Source organism: Mustela putorius, unplaced genomic scaffold (assembly GCF_011764305.1).
Source record: "Mustela putorius furo isolate JIRA1106 unplaced genomic scaffold, ASM1176430v1.1 tig00537350_pilon_pilon_pilon, whole genome shotgun sequence".
Lineage (NCBI taxonomy): Eukaryota > Metazoa > Chordata > Mammalia > Carnivora > Mustelidae > Mustela > Mustela putorius.
This window is the reverse complement of record NW_025422471.1, coordinates 25,879,264-25,895,653: the sequence shown is the minus strand read 5'-3', so window position 1 is coordinate 25,895,653 and position 16,390 is coordinate 25,879,264. Positions and strand designations below refer to the sequence as shown.

The window sequence follows — 16,390 nt, the reverse complement described above, 5'->3', positions numbered from 1 at the left end:
CACTGCAACATTTAAACACATGGCTTCCAGGGTTGATAAAAATGGGAAGAAAGCACCTGGAAGATGACGCAGGAGCTTTTCACCAACTCTGCCCCAAGGAACATACAACCACTTCTGCTTTCAGTCCAGGGGATGGACCTCACCTTAACTGAACCCTGACTGGGATGTGTAGGTATCCTGGCATTCAGATGGAGGGGGCAGATATGGATGAGTATTATCTGAGTCTCCCAAGCACGGTTATGTGTTTCTCTCTAGTACTATTCGGCTGTTCAGGTGCAGAAATGGACGAAGAGAAGTTGGGTTTAGTCTTGGAATTAAGATTCTGCCAGCTGTTCTGATGAGGAAAGAAGAGGCAAGGGAGGTAAAGGTGTTTGTATAGAAGCGATTTCAGAGGTGGACTATAGGATCTAACCTGGGCAAGGGGTGGAGTAAAGGAATAAAGGATAAATAACAGGAAAAGCTGGTAAGAACAGTAGATTGGAGGACTTGATGAGGTTGCAAAATTTCAGGACTGTGAGAACTAGAGCAGGTGAGTTGGATGGGTGAGGTGGTGGTCAGATGGTGGGATTCTTTTTTTTTTTTTTTAAAGATTTATTTATTTATTTATTTATTTATCTGACAGGCGGAGATCACAAGGAGGCAGAGAGACAGGCAGAGAGAGAGGGGGAAGCAGGGTCTCTGCTGAGCAGAGAACCCGTGCGGGACTCAATCCCAGGACCCTGAGATCATGACCTGAGCCGAAGGCAGCGGCTTAACCCACTGAGCCACCCAGGCGCCCAGATGGTGGGATTCTTAAAGATATCAGAGGTAATGTAGCTTTTGATGGCCGTGTCAAGAGTAGGTCCCTGAAATTGGGTGGCTGAGATCAGGTGGGACATAGATTGTTCTCCATGAAGGAGTCAGAGAACTGGGAGACCAGGGATTTGTCATCTGTGTGGATGTTGAAGTCATTTAGAGTGGAAGTGAAGTCATTTAGAAGTCATAAGAAGGGTGGAAGGCAAGAGGGGGATCCATGTGATGGAAAGAATGAATGTGTATTTCTCCCATGAAGATCCTCTTGGTCTTTGATTAGACTTGTTCATATTCTACAGTCTTCAACAGATTTTTGTTATTGTTGTTGTTGTTACTATTATTATTATTATTGGGAAACTACTTGGCAACACATCCACAAAACCTCTCTTAGGTGGCTTTCTTTTTAGAGATGGTCTTTGCTGATTTCAGATCATTCCAATTCTGACTTTATCCCCCAATATTGGGGTTGCCCTCCAAATCCTCCCAGTTCCCCTGCATATTAAAAAAATGAAATAAATCCTGAAATCTTTTCTAGGCTAGTTAATAAAACCTGCCACCCGAATGTGTGCATGTGTGAAATATGTAATGTTTATAGTAGGTATGAATCTACTTTTACCTCTTTTTATATAAATGAAAATAAAACATGTTCATCCCTTTCAGTCTTTGTGTATGTTTGTATGATGTGCTACATTTTAATGATTTATTTCTGCTGGCCGGCATCTTCAGTGGGTTCTGCAGACAGCAGTTTTATGTCTGTAAACTTGTATGGAGTATCTGGGCTTCTGCCTATCTAATCTTATACAGACATTTATTAAAAAACAAAATGAAACAAAAAACAAAAAACCATAAAGTCCACGGCCACCCTCCAACTTCCTCGAGGCAGATGCTACATTGCTGACTTCAGGGTGGTCCTTGGAAATGATGTTTTGTTTGGGACCAGGAATATTTTTAAGGGTGTGAAAACATTTGCACTGTGAGCACAGAGTGGAATCTTGATAATACAGCTCTGTAGAATATTAATGCAGAGTTCCTATGTCCAGATTGGCAGAATGTGAAAGGCTCAAGGCTGTTGTGTCAAGTTTTTAAAGTTACCAGGTTTGTCATGTGAGGTTGGCTTTTTTTTTTTGTCTTCATCCCCCTTAAATTCCTTCAGTCATGCTTGCTTTCTTTCTTTCAGTACTGCCAAACGAGAGAAACTTTCAGAATGCTGCAAAAAGCAATAATTTGGATCTTATGGAGAAGCTGTTTGAAAAGAAGGTTAACATTAATGCTGTGAACAATGTGAGTAGAAGTCACAGATATGACAAGTGAGTACCCTAAGGGTGGTTTGGATTTACACAGTGCAACTGAAATAGTAATAAAAATTAAAATGATTGTGCTGGATGGGGTGAAGGAGAGCTCTATTGTTGGTAATTCCAGAATGTGTAAACTCAAGGTGGAATTAAGTGGAGGAATAGTTCTGGGTGTTTTAATTTATCTTATCAGAGGGAAAATACACAGTCACTGTGTGCATCTTTGCAAAGACTGTGGGTGGGCAGTAAAGCCGGTCGTCAAGGTTATGGGCCTGGACTTGATCCTGGATTGCAGCCTGTGGATCATTGGCCTCACACATTCTGGAAAGGCAGAACATCTTTTGCTTCACAGTTTCATCACTGCTTTCTCTCCAGGGATGTCCTTTGTTGTTTGGCCCACCAAGTTTAACATCCAAAGGAGCATGGGTTTGTATTTTACCACTTTGGAAATATGGTACCTTTGCATGTCAGGCACTAGGGCCTTTTCTAAAACCTGGCTCTTGACTGTATTGTTCTTGATGTGTCTGGGTTTAGGAGAGAAGTCCACTGCTAGAAATACAAATTTCCTACTGCTTAGTTTTGTAGAGATTTCCTGATAGCTTTTCAGGGCAAGGTTTATCAAAGTGAACAGATTTGGGGCTGTGTTAATTGCTTAGGACAATCTGTGCAGTGGATCAAAAATGGGAAAATAGAGGTGGATTTAATGCTAAATGAAGTTCAGTGTTCTGACTTGTACAGACCCCTTCCCAGGCACTGGGGAGGGCTCTAGCAATATGTTCTCATGCTTAAATGGTTTTGTAAGATCCAAAAAAGTAAGAAACTTTAATTGCCATCAGTTCAGCTTTTTGACTCTGGCTTTAAAGAGGGCTCCCTTGAGAGTAGACTTTTCATTCCACAACATATAGATCTGTCCCAGATAGTGAGGTCATACAAATTGAAGTCATGCACCAGATGCAGTGGAAGGATGTTTACCGGTTGTGCTGTGTATATGTGAGAGATATATGTTTGCATATATGGAAATTTATGTGTCTATGTGTATATTGTGTGCATGTGTATGTCTGATGTGTTACTGTTTCATTTAACATTCATTGTCCTTAGGTATCCTAGAAAGAGTAGAGAAATAGCAAAATTTTGCAGCATAACAATTTTAGGAACCAAACAAAAACAACAACAAAACCAAAAGGAAAAAAATCAGGAAAGAAGGGAATAAAAACAAATAAGCAGGCGTCTTTGAAAGTAATATCTAGATAAACTATTGAATAAGTAAAGCAATAATCATTTTCCCAAGTAGCGGGAAATAGATTCTCTAATGTACTTTTACAATAATTTAAAATTTTTTCACATAAGACTTCCTGATTTTTTTATCTTTAAAAGTATTTTATTTATTTATTTATTTGCAAGAGAGTGAGCACAGAGGGAGAATGAGAGGGAGAAGTAGACCCCCCACACTGAGCAGAGAGCTCAATGTGGGGCTCCATCTGAGGACCCTGAGATCATAATCTGGCCGAAGGCAGACACTTAACCAACTGAGCTACCCAGGTGCCCCAAGACTTTCTGATATTTTAAACTGTATTTTTATATTAAAGTATTGAAAGGGATTTAATACTAAATGAAGTATCACTTAGGGCACATTTGAGGCATTTTAATTTATGGTCACTGTGGCAAGTTATCATCAGCTCTCAATGAAATGTATTATACTTTCTAACAATATCTGTTTTGGTCCCATTTACAGCAAATTGTTTATGTGGTTAGTTGCAGAGTTCCTTAAAATCTGTGATGATAGAGATGAAAAAATATATATAAGTGGTTTTATTGAATTCTCTTGGATGCTGTTTTGGCTTGACATACCAGAACACAGCTCTAAATTGCAGACACTATCAGGATAACTTATGTTTTGTCAAACGTCAGTTTACCATCAGTTTAGCTACCAAGGATATCAGATATTTAAATTTTGCAGTACATTATTTGTTTGAAATAAAGGAGGAAATCCATGTGCAGGTACCTTGTTTGGAAGTAAAACCAGTGTCTAGAATATGGGAAATACGACTTGTATTTTACTTACAAGCAAAACATCTCTTGTCTGAAACACAGTAAACTGTCTCTGGACATCCCAGGAGCACCTTATTGGCTTTCCTTTGAAGCAACAGACAGTCAGAACTTTCTTTTTCTGTGTCTACATTGTCCTGTTCTTTTCTTTTTTTCTTCTCTTCCTTCTTTCTTTCATTCTGAAGCAGTTTATTTGTTTAAGTGAAATAAACAGTACAAAAAATTATAGAAGAAAAACCATATATGGGTTGAACATCTAGGAAAATTTTTATTTTACATTACCAATATACCAAAGATTTTATTTATTTATTTGACAAGTCAGAGGCAGGCAGAAAAAGACACGGACTGTTTCCCTGCTGAGTGATTGCACATGGGAGAAAGCGGCTTAACCCACTGAGCCACCCAGGCGCCCATATTACCAATATATTCTAAGCAGAAAAAATTACTGTTCTTTGTGATTGCACATGGGAGAAAATACAACTTTTACTTTTAATTTTATTTACTTATTTTTAAAGGTTTTATTTATTTGAGTAAGAGAGGGAAAGCATATGTCGGGAAAGGGGTAGAGGGAGAGGAGAGGGATAAGCAGACTCCCTGCTAAGCACAGAGCCTAATGCAGAGCTTGATCCCAGGACCCTGAGATCACGACCTGAGCTGAAGGCAGACACTTAACTGACTGAGCCATCCAGATATCCCTGCAACTTTTACTTTTTTTTTTTTTTTTAAGATTTTATTTATTTACTTGACAGAGGGAGAGACCATAAGTAGGCAGAGAGGCAGGCAGAGAGAGAAGGGGAAACAGACTCCCCGATGAGCAGAGAGCCCGATGCGGGACTTGATCCCAGAACCCTGAGATCCCAGAACCCATGAGGCAGAGGCTTAACCCAGTCAGCCACCCAAGTGCCCCAACTTTTACTTTTTAATTAAAATCCTTACACTGTTACAATCAATCATAGGCTATGCCATGCACATATAAACATATGATAGAAAATTATGACCATTTAAGACATAGGAATCATAAAGAAACTGAATAACAATTAGATGATGGAAAACACAAATTATGTTTCCTCAGATGAACCGCACAGCCCTGCATTTTGCAGTGGGGGCAAATCATATATCTGCAGTGGATTTCTTGCTCAATCATAAGGCAAGAGTGGATATTGCTGATAAGGTAAGTTCATTTTCATTTGGTAGAATGGACTGGAGCATAACTAGTGTATGGAGGAAATCTGGTTACTTCAGTTATCTTTTCTTCACATGCCCACCCAATATTTCAAAATTCGGCTTTCACTTTGGAAAGATCTCTTTAAGATGTATTGGTAGCTGAATTGTTTACCCGCTACCTGTAGGACTTAGGCTTTTGCTCATTTTCTCATATTGACCTTACGGTCAGTAATATGCATTTGTGGACATTGTGGAGGGTATGTGCTATGGTGAGTGCTGTGAAATGTGTAAGCCTTGTGAGTGCTGTGAAATGTGTAAGCCTGATGATTCACAGACCTGTACCCCTGGGACAAATAATACATAATTACATTATATGTTAATTTAAAAAAAGAATAAGATGGTTGCCTATAGTATAATTTGGGACATGGAGGACAGAAGCTAACTGGCCTAAGGGATATTAAGTCTTGACTTTGCTGCGTGAACTCTAATAAAGCTTGTTAAGTACATATTATGTACTAGGCACCAGTCCTAGGATTTTAATTTTTAATACTCAACCTTGTCTCCCAACCTTGTGAGAACAGGGTTACTAAAAATACAGTTTTCATATGAAGAGCTCAAGACACAGAAGTTAAATATCTTGCCCAAGATACATCTAAGAAGGGGTAAAGGTAGGATTTAAACCTGGTTTACCTGGTTCCAGAGACCAAACTTTTGGCCCCAAAGCAGCTTAACTATTTGTCTGCATTGATATGAAAACCCACCCTAAGGATTCTCTCCCTATTTTTCCTAACTTTCCTAACTTCACTTACTACTTTACTATGGCACAAGAAAACCAATTGGGCTGGATATACCAATATATCATTCATCATCTCCAGCTGCAATGGAGGATGATGGGCTTGGTTTTTAGAATCCTAGGGACTATGGCTCCTGGTTCTTAATCAAATGTGCCATTGTTCTTAAAGTGTTCAGTAAGTAGGTTTCCACACAGCTATTCTATATTCTGTCTGGATTGACTCATTGGAAGATAAAGCTCAGCACTGCTTTACTTTCATTCTCCCGGAGCCTGGGTTTTTACTATGTGCTTAGTAAATCTTTGGCAGATGAGTGAATGAAGTCAGATCAAACTAGCTGGTCATCTTATTGGTTTTGTTGGTATAGACATGGCCTAGACATGATAATGATGAACATTTTCCCTTGTTTTACAAGTGGGACACATCCTTCTCTGTCTACTTTATTCCTCTGAGATTGGTAGGCAAGTTGATTGTTATGTAGTAGAATCAGAATGAAGAAGTACCCTTTACTAAAAACTGGTACAGAAGGCCCTCTAATTTTGTGAGGATAGTAAGTTGTATTATAGTTATGGTACTTTACATGTTGTTTGGGTCTGGAAGTTGTTATTTGATTATTTTACAATGTTAGTTAGCCTGAAAAAGTTGATTTGGTAATAGAACTGATTGCCAAGGGTTTATTCTTATTTTGACATTGAAACCCTGATACAGTAACTTTTTGTTTTAATTTTTAAATGGACAATACAATTTTCTTTCTTTTTGGTATACAGTTCTATGAATTTTAGGGCATGTGTAGATTCATGTAGTCACCACTGTAAACAAAATACAGAACAGTTGCATCACCCAGAAAATTTCCTCATACCGCCTCTTTGTAGTCAAACCCTCTCATCTTCATCTTTATATTTTTGCATTTTTGAGAATGCCATATAAATGATGTCATGTAGCATATAAAATGTTGACAATTACCTCTTTCACTCAGAAAAACCTCTCCTGGATTCATTCGTATTGTATGTATCAGTAATTCTTCCCTTTTTGCTGCTGAATAGTATTTCTATATATAGATGTGCCACAAATTTATTTAGGTCTTCACCTGTTGAAGGACATTAGAGTTGTTTCCTGTTTTTTACTATTACAAATAAAGCTGCTATGTCTTTCATGAACATGTCTGCTGAAGGCTAAGAAGGAAGTCCCTGACCCTCCCAAAGGTGAAGCCAAAGCAAAGACTTTGAAGGCCAAGAAAGTGGTGCTGAAAGGCATTCACGGTCAGAAAAAAAAGATGACCTGCATGTCACCTACTTTCAGATGGCCCACGGCACTACATCTCCAAAGGCAGCCCAAATAGCCTCAAAAGAGTACCCCCAAGAGAAACAGGCTTGATCACCATGCCATCATCCAACTCCTCTGCCACCCCAACTACTGATTCAGCCACGAAGAAGACAGAAGAGAGCAACACACTGTGTTCATTGTGAATGTCAAGGACAACCACCACCAGATCAAACAGGCTAGGAAGAAGCTCTATGACATTGATGTGGCCAAAGTCCACACCCTGATCAGGCCTGATGGAGAGAAGAAGGCATATGTTCAATTGGCTCCTGACTATGATGCTTTGGATGTTGCCAACAAAACTGGGGTCGTCTAAACCGAGCCCAGCTGGCTAAACCTAAATATAAGTTTTATTCACAAACAACAACAAAAAACAAATAAAGGTGTTATCAACATTTGTGTACCAATTTTATGTAGGTGTAAGTTTTCCTTTCTCTAGTAGAATGTCCTAGCAGCAAGATATCTGGGCGGTAGAGTAAGCTGTATGTAAGAAACTATTTTCTGGGGCAGCTGGGTGGCTCAGTGGAATAAAGCCTCTGCCTTCGGCTTAGGTCATGATCCTCAGACCCAGCCACATGGGGCTCTCTGCTCAGCGGGGGGCCTGCTTCCCTTCCTCTCTCTCTGCTTGCCTCTCTTCCTACTTGTGATCTCTGTCTGTCAAATAAATAAGTGAAATCTTAAAAAAAAAAAAAAAAAAAGAAAGAAAAAAAAAAAAACTATTTTCTTTCCTGGCTGGGCCTTGCATTTCCAGCAGCAGTGTAGCAGAACTATTTGTTCCAGATCCTCATCAGCACTTGTAGCTTTCATTTTTTCATTTTTTCTTAAGATTTCATTTATTCATTTGAGAGGGAGAGAGCACAAGCTGGGGAAGAGGCAGAGGGAGGAGAAGAAACTCCCCGCGAAACAGAGAACTCGATGTGGGGCTCGAACTCAGGACCCTAGGATCATGACCTGAGCCAAAGGCAGATGTTTAACCATTTGAGCCACCCAGGTGCACCAGATTTTCATTTTTTCTCCTCAGTGTTTTCTTTTCTAATGGATATGTATTGGTGTTTCATTGCTATTTTAATTTGCATTTCTTTACTGGCTAATAATAACAAGCATCTTTCTTGTGTTATTTGCCATTTGTATATTTTCTTTGGAGATGTGTCTATTCAAATCTTCTGAATATTTTTTAAGAGGGTTGTTTGTTTTCTTAATGTTCAGTTTTGAGAGTTCTTTACATATTCTGGATACAGGTCCTTGGTTAGATCTGTGATTTGCAAATATTTTCTCATACTCTGTAACATATCTTTTTCACAGAACAAAAGTTTTTAATTTTGATGAAGTCCAACTTAGCAGTATTTTAAAAAATGAACCTGGGTGATATATTTTACCTAAGAATGACTTGCCTAACTTGTCATGAAGATTTTCTCCTATTTTTCTTGTAAAATGTTTAGAGTTGTATGTTTACATTTAGATCTATTGTCCATTTTGAGTTACTAAGTATAAAGTATGAGGAAGAGGTCAAGGTTCATTTTTTCCTTACATAGGGATGACCAGTTTCTTCATCATTTGACACTAGTTTCCCTTCAGTTTTCAACACTTTTGCAGAGCTCTTTGGACCTGCTCCATGGGTGCACTATCCAGGGCCTAGTCTGAGACCTGGGCAGTAGTCTGCCCCCGTAGTTCTGCATGCCAAGCCTTGGTCATGCTCTGTAGGGACTGGTCTGTGTACAGATCATGGTGAGGCCACATCCTCATCCCCACATTCTCCAGCTCCAGGGTCCCTTTCCCCCTTTTCCTGCCATTCTGACTAGAAAGTCAAAGGTGTGCTCTCTGAGCTTGCTGTGTTGCTTCCCATAATTAGGTCTGCTTCTGGGACTGAGGAAGGAAAATAACCAGCATGGGTCCCCACTCCACCCCCTCTTCTGGTCCAAGAGGATTTCTCTGTTAGTCTTAGGTGCTTGCCCAGTTAGTGCTGTTGCTACCTCTTCTACCACAGGGTTCCAGCTTTGGGAATGAGGCTTGCCTGGGGCAGGGCCAGAGGAGAATAAAGAAACAGTATTTCTGCTACTTTTCTCTGTCCTGTAGGGCCCCCCTTCTGCTCCTCAGACTAGAAAGAGAGGGCTTCTCTTGGAGCTCTTTCTGTCTGTTCCCAGAGCACACTTCTGTGACTTATACTGCATTGAGTTCAAGGTGCAAGGTATGGAAGGAAAAAAACAGGAAACCAAATCAGGAAACAATCTTTGTTTATATTCTGAGTTATTGTTTACTTCCCAATCTACCTGATATCATTTACTTCTCAGAGTCCTCAAATAGCTACTCTATGAATTTTGTCTGGAGATTTTGGTTGCATTTGGTGAGAGACAGTGTACTTACTCCATCCTACCCAAGACTGTAATCCCAAATCTTTAACATACTAAAAAGTGAAAAGAATTGTACAATAAACACTTATGCATCCATTGCCCAGGTTGGTAGCATCTTTTCTCATAAATACCATGTTTCTAATATATTGAATATACTACTGGTTTCTGTCAGACCGTAAGTCAGTTGTTCCTGGAATGATGAAGAGATGTTCTACCAACTTATTCCAAACATACATTTGGAAGCTAGCATCAGTTTGGTTTTTGTTTGTTTGTTTGTTTGTTTGTTTGTAATTTGGCCTTGTAAGATTGAAATGCTGTCAGGTGGGAAATATAGTATTGTACATATATATTTCAGATATTCCTCTGTACTCCACTTTGAAAGTTTCACTAAGTTCAATATTTCTATAACTTTATTCACAGTGGCATTAGAACATAACTAAGAAAATGCTTTTTATAATTCAAGCAATGCTTTGTTTGGTCAAACTTTCTTTATCTGGGTTATGAGCCTTGAATTTGACTTGGCAGATCTGTCTTCTAACACCTGTTTGTAAAGAACCAACAATTGAACCCCTTCACCATCAATATATATTCATCCCCTACTGTGGGTAAATCTCCATGCCAGCTACTGAAGATTTAATAACATTTAAGTTCTTGTTATTCAAAGTGTTGTCCTGAGACTAGAAACACTGGCCTTTCCTGGGAGCTTGACATGCAGAATCCCAGACCCCACCCCAGACCTCCTGAATCAGAATATATGACTTAACAAGATCCCTAGGTGATCATGTCAGGAAGCACTGGCATGAGATACAGTCCCTACTTTGAGGGGTATACAGTCTATTAAGGGAGCAAGGTCAAAGACATTTAACATAATGTATCTCTCAAGGCATTAAAAGCTAACCAGGGCCTACGTGCTGAGAGCTCCAGGTTCAAAGTCAGTGGCATCCCTGATTCTCGTGAAGACGCACATTGGATAAATGGAGGCTCTTAACAGATGTGAGTCAAGGTCTACACTCTTAGGTGGAGAGCAGGTGGTGCTTAGAGAATAATGACAGCATCAGCTCTCAGCTTCTTATCTCTGGGGAGGTACTCCAGTGTATGCGTTCCTCAGGGGAAGTTAATGACCTCACCTATGACCACACTATTGATAGGGGTAGATCACCACTGACTGTGGGCTTTTCATACTTTACAGAACATTCTGTACAAGTGTGAGTGTAATCCATGACACATGTTCACAGACTGTCCTAGACATGTCAGTTTCTTGTCACAAGACATAGTTTTATGAACATTTTTGTTAGGGAGTTAACATCTGTGAGCAGTGATTCTTAGCCTCTGAGGAATGATGGCTTCAAATATTCCTGTTGTTGGCAGTTTGAATTCCTGACTCTTGGATTTTATGATTAGTGTTTGAAATTTTTAAGTGTTGCCTGCTTTGAAATTAGGAACGACCTCTTAGGAAAAAATAGAGCTCCTATCCAAGTATGATTTATCTTCTATCAATAATATTTCTGAGAAGGGCTTGCAGAGCATCTGGTTTTACTGCTATTCTTTGGAAAACTCACAGTGCAATGTTCTTCGTGACTGAACAGGTGTCTTGTGATCCCTTGGGGATGTCAATTCATTTGTTTGACAAGGAGACGTGATTTTTGGAGTCATCAGTTTGTGTGGAACTTAAAGCCATCTTGTGAGGAAGAGACCACCTAAGGAAATCCAAAACTGGTGACATCACAATCCTGGACTTCAAGCTCTAATACAAAGCTGTACTCATCAAGACAGTACGGTACTTGTACAAAAACAGACGTATAGATCAATGGAACAGAACAGAGAAACCAAAAATGCTACCTCAACTCTATGGTCAACTAATCTTTGGCAAAGCAGGAAAGAACATCTAATGGAAAAAAGACAGTCTCTTCCACAAATGGAGCTGAGAAAATTGGACAGCCACATGCTGAAGAATGAAACTGGACCATTTCCTTACACCATAGACAAAAATAGATTCAAAATGGATGGAAGATCTCAATGTGAGAGAGGAATCCATCAAAATCCTAGAGGAGACTACCAGCAGCAACATCTTTGACTTCAGCTGCAGCAACTTCTTGCTAGACACATCTCCAAAGGCAAGGCAAACAAAGGCAAAAATGAGCTATTGGGACTTAATCAAGATAAAAAGCTTTTGCACAGCAAGGAAACAGCTGACAAAACCAAAGGCAATCAACAGAATGGGAGAAGCTATTTGCAAATGGCATATCAAATAAAGGGCTAGTATCCGAAATCTATGAAGAACTTATCAAACTCAATACCCAAAGAACAAATAATCCAATCAAGAAATGGGCAGAAGACATGAACAGACATTTCTGCAAAGACATCCAAATGGCCAACAGACGCATGAAAGAATGTTATAGCTCTAACGACTGCTTGATGTGATCTGATTGTGCCCTAATTTGTTCAGCATTCTTATATTGATGGACATTTACCTTGCTTTCATTTTAAAGGGCTACAGTTAATATTCTTATTTACATAATATTAGGTCCTAAAAACTCATTTTCAAAGAATAGATTCCTAGTAGTGGGATTGCTGGTTGAACTGAAAATTTCAATAGATATTGCCAGATTGCTCAAACCATTACAGTTCATTTCCACTAATACCTTAAGAGAGTGCCTTTTTTTTTTTTTGTTCACTTTTTCAGTTGGTTTGATTGCCTTCTTTTTTGTTGATTTGCAAGAAGTTTCATGTATTAGAAAAAGTAACCATTTATCTTTATTAAAATACATTTTTTAAAATCTATCATTTGTTTCTTGACTTTACCACCATTCTTTCCTTTTATAACTTGTGGATTAAGACACTGTACCTTACAGTCTAGATTTTCTTCTAACTCTTTTTTGTGTCTAATATAAGATTTAGTTTTATTTTCTTCCCTGTGGAGACTGACTTGTACCTGTACCACTTATTAAATGCATTCCTTTTCCCCATAGAATTGAAATATTACATTTGCTATATATTAAGTTTTTCCCCCTATTGTTAATTTTCACTTGGCCTTTGTTGATTGAGACTGTGTTATGGCTCATTCCAGTGATAGATGCTTTTCTTTTTTCTTCTTGGGGAAGCATGGCTTGACAGTACTTCACCTTGCAGCCTGGTCTGGAAGTCTCGAGATCATGCTCATGCTTATTCGAGCTGGAGCAGACCAAAGGGCCAAGAATGAGGTAGGTATGTAGGCCACACCAGGAGATAGTTCACTCTGCCCCAGTGTGGGATGGGGAAGTTATAAGATCACTATGTAATTATGTCCCTCACCTTGGCTCACCTTGGCTCTCTTCAGGATGGAATGAATGCCCTCCACTTTGCAGCTCAGAGCAATAATGTACGCATTGTGGAGTACCTCATTCAAGATCTGCACTTGAAGGACCTGGACCAGCCTGATGAGGTATATTTGCTATAGTAGGACAGGTCCTATGCATACCCCCACCAAATTCCTCTTTCTTCCTACTCCTGCTGGAGCTGCCAAAGCAGCCAGCGACCTGGCCCCGTAGCTAGCTCCTCCAACACCCTTAGACAGCAGAACAGATGAGAAGTGTTGGTGGTGGCTCTGGCATCTCATGTGAGAAGGGCAGGAAGCATTGAGGAAGCATCCAGATTCTTTTTTCCTTCTCTGTTCCCAAATCCTGGCTCATTATGGACAGTATCCTCCTTGTTTTGTATTCAGAATGTATGTTTGCATTTTACTCCATTATGTGTGGCCTTTGGGGAGTGTATTTGATCCAAGACTATGCAGTAATGGGTCTTGGAATATAATGCAGTGTTAACCATATTTGTGTACATTCTATTTCTTTTATTTTCTTTTTTTAAAGATTTTTAAAAATATATTTATTTGACACACAGAGAGAGACAGTGAGAGCAGGAACACAAGCAGGGAAAGTGGGAGAGGGTGGAGCTGGATTCCCACCCAGTAGGGAGCCTGATGCAGGGCTTGATCCCAGGACTCCAGAATCATGACCTGAGCTGAAGGCAGATGCTTAGTGACTGAGCCACCCAGGCGTCCCTCTTTTTCTTTTCATAGGGAGATATATACTAATAATAGCCACCACCTACTGAGTATTTATTAGTGTGCTAGGTATAGAGGAAAGCTATTTACATACATTATTTCACTGAGAGGTCTAGGGCCTGGTGTATATGGATGCTTAAATCATTGCTGAATGAGTGAATGATCATGTTAATTCCCATAATCATAATCATATACAGAAAGATTTTGCTTATTTTTAAAGATGATGAAATTGAGGCTCACAGAACCTTAGTACCTAGTCTAGTATCCCAAAACTGGAAAGTGAAAGCTAGGATTTGAATTCAGGTCTAGCTGACCCAAGTCACCGTGCCATCCTGCTGTCCTGTCTCCCTTCTCAGATGACAGTGGGCACACCCTATGTGCCAGGGACTTTTTCCTGGAATATCTTCTTCTAGGTTTTTCTCATAGGGGAGTGTACCCTGTGAGGTTGACATTTTGATTTCAAATGGGACCTCCTTCTCACTGTGCCTAGAACATTATTCTCCATAAAAGTCTCTCCAGAAATTAAGCAGTAATACCTCACTTTACCTCTTGTAAAAAATTTTCACATTCTTTTCTGACCTTAGTCTTTTTTTTTTTTTAAGATTTTATTTATTTATTTGACAGATGGAGATCACAAGCAGGCAGGGAAGCAGGCAGAGAGAGAGGAGGAAGCAGGCTCCCTGCTGAGCAGAGAGCCCGATGTGGGGTTTGATCCCAGGACCCTGGGATCATGACCTGAGCCGAAGGTAGGGGCTTTAACTCACTGAGCCACCCATGTGCCCTGACCTTAGTCTTTTTAAAGAAGATTTTATTTATTGACAGAAAGAGAGAGAGAGGACAAGCAGGAGTAGCGTGGCAGACAGAAGGAGAAGCGGACTCTTTGCTGAGCAGAGAGCCCGATGTGGGGCTCCATCCCAGGACCTGGAGATCATGACCAGAGCTGAAGGCAGATGCTTAAGAGATTGAACCACCCAGGTGCCCCTGACCTTAGTCTTAGCAATAATAGCAATAATAATAATAACAACTCTTTTCTTCAAATGAAGTCTATAAATTTGTTTTACTTCCTCAGAGTATGAGTGAGCAACTATACATTTACAACTTGGAGGAGACAGACTTGGGCTATGGTATGGGCATATATTAGCTATGAGCTTTAAGCAAGTTTTCCAGCTGGTCAAAGCTACAGTGTGTAAGAGGGATGATTGGGGAGGGGGACTTCCATATAATTTTTTATCAGCAATACCATTATGATTTCATATAGATGATTGATATTTCCTTAATTTTATGTAAAAAGAGCCTCTGCCGTTGAATTTCATTGTAAGCCATTCCACCACCCCTTTCCAGTCAGACACTACCCCTAAGCGGTTCCCATGTAGCAATACTGAAACAGCCACTGTTGGGATGTTTTAATGAGTTAATGATTGTAAAGCACTTAGCAAAGAGCCTGATATGTGGTAAATGCTCACTAAATTCACTAAATGGTAGTTATTATAACAATTATTATAGGATAAAATACACTGTTTCCTCAAACTGATAATCATAATCAAATAGCACCCAGTGACACAGGAAGTTAGATCATTCTGGTTTGATTGATGTTAAGTAGGGATGCGAATGAATTCCACTCAGTTCAATTTAGCAGATGTTTGTTGAGGGCATATTATCTAGGAGATACATGATAGTCTTCCCTTTCAGTGGGCTCTGGCTGATTTCACAGGAGCCAGCATGTGTGGGGAGGATCACGGAGGCTAAAGGGACTCAAAATCAAAGCAGAGTTCTGAGAAGTCTCGGCCATGTCTGCAGCTTCTGGCCAGCAACCTTCTTGGCTACCATCTCTTTAGCTGGCTCTGGAGTTGTCCTGTTCCCACCCCTCTTCCTCCTCCCCTGTCTGTTGGGAAAAAGGCGGCGGAGCCCTGGCAGCAGACTGTGCAGGCATGTCCAGCTGGGAGATGTTAAAATTAAGATGGATTCAGACGCATTTGAGGAATGAGCAAATAATGAGTCCCCTGGCTCATTTAGTGAGAGAAGAATCTCTGAGTCCAATTTTAGTTTTGTAAGAATCCTAGATGGAGCAATGGAATAGGCAAAACCTACTCTTTTTCTGAGATCTGTGAGTGGGTCAAGGATGTTGGCAAAACCAGTAGGACCTGGGATCAGGAGCTCAGGTGTATTAATTCATCATTAGATTTTTCTGTGTTTGCTTAAAAGTATTGTGGAGCTCACTGAATGCATTTGATAGAAATGACTGCTTTGCCCTCACAGCCGACCCTCTCGCATACTTTCTTATCTGCAGAAAGTGACTGAGAGCCTGCTAACCTTACCAGCATTGGTAAAATTTTTTTTAGCCCAGAGGGGACTTCAAAAGCTAGCAAGGAAATCCTTGCGAGGAGGAGATCTTTATTAATAAAAGGGATTTAACTACGCCTAGGAGAGTGTGGGTGGGGGTGGGAGAGATGGAAGACACTGGAAAATATTTTGAGGTTTCTTTCAGCTCCATGGCCTCTCCAGGGGAGAGAGATTAGAGCAGCCAAGAGAAGTGATTAGTAAAGCAGTGTAGATGTTTTGGGTCTACATGCAAACTTCCATCTAGTGGTCAAAAATAAG

The 16,390-nt window shown here is 40.0% G+C and overlaps 1 protein-coding gene across 2 annotated transcripts in view; it reads left to right on the top strand.

Annotated features, from left to right (window-relative positions):
* The window catches only part of ANKDD1B (ankyrin repeat and death domain containing 1B), a 61,566-nt gene that overhangs the window by 7,510 nt on the left and 37,666 nt on the right, over positions 1 to 16,390 (top strand). Inside the window, exons 2-5 of one of the 2 annotated variants that reach the window (XM_013063715.2) lie at positions 1,970 to 2,073; positions 5,203 to 5,301; positions 12,855 to 12,953; positions 13,070 to 13,174. In XM_013063715.2, coding sequence (XP_012919169.1) covers positions 1,970 to 2,073; positions 5,203 to 5,301; positions 12,855 to 12,953; positions 13,070 to 13,174 — 407 coding nt within the window. Of the gene's footprint in view, positions 1 to 1,969; positions 2,100 to 5,202; positions 5,302 to 12,854; positions 12,954 to 13,069; positions 13,175 to 16,390 lie in introns of both variants that reach the window. The other variant, XM_045074444.1, reaches the window with a different exon arrangement.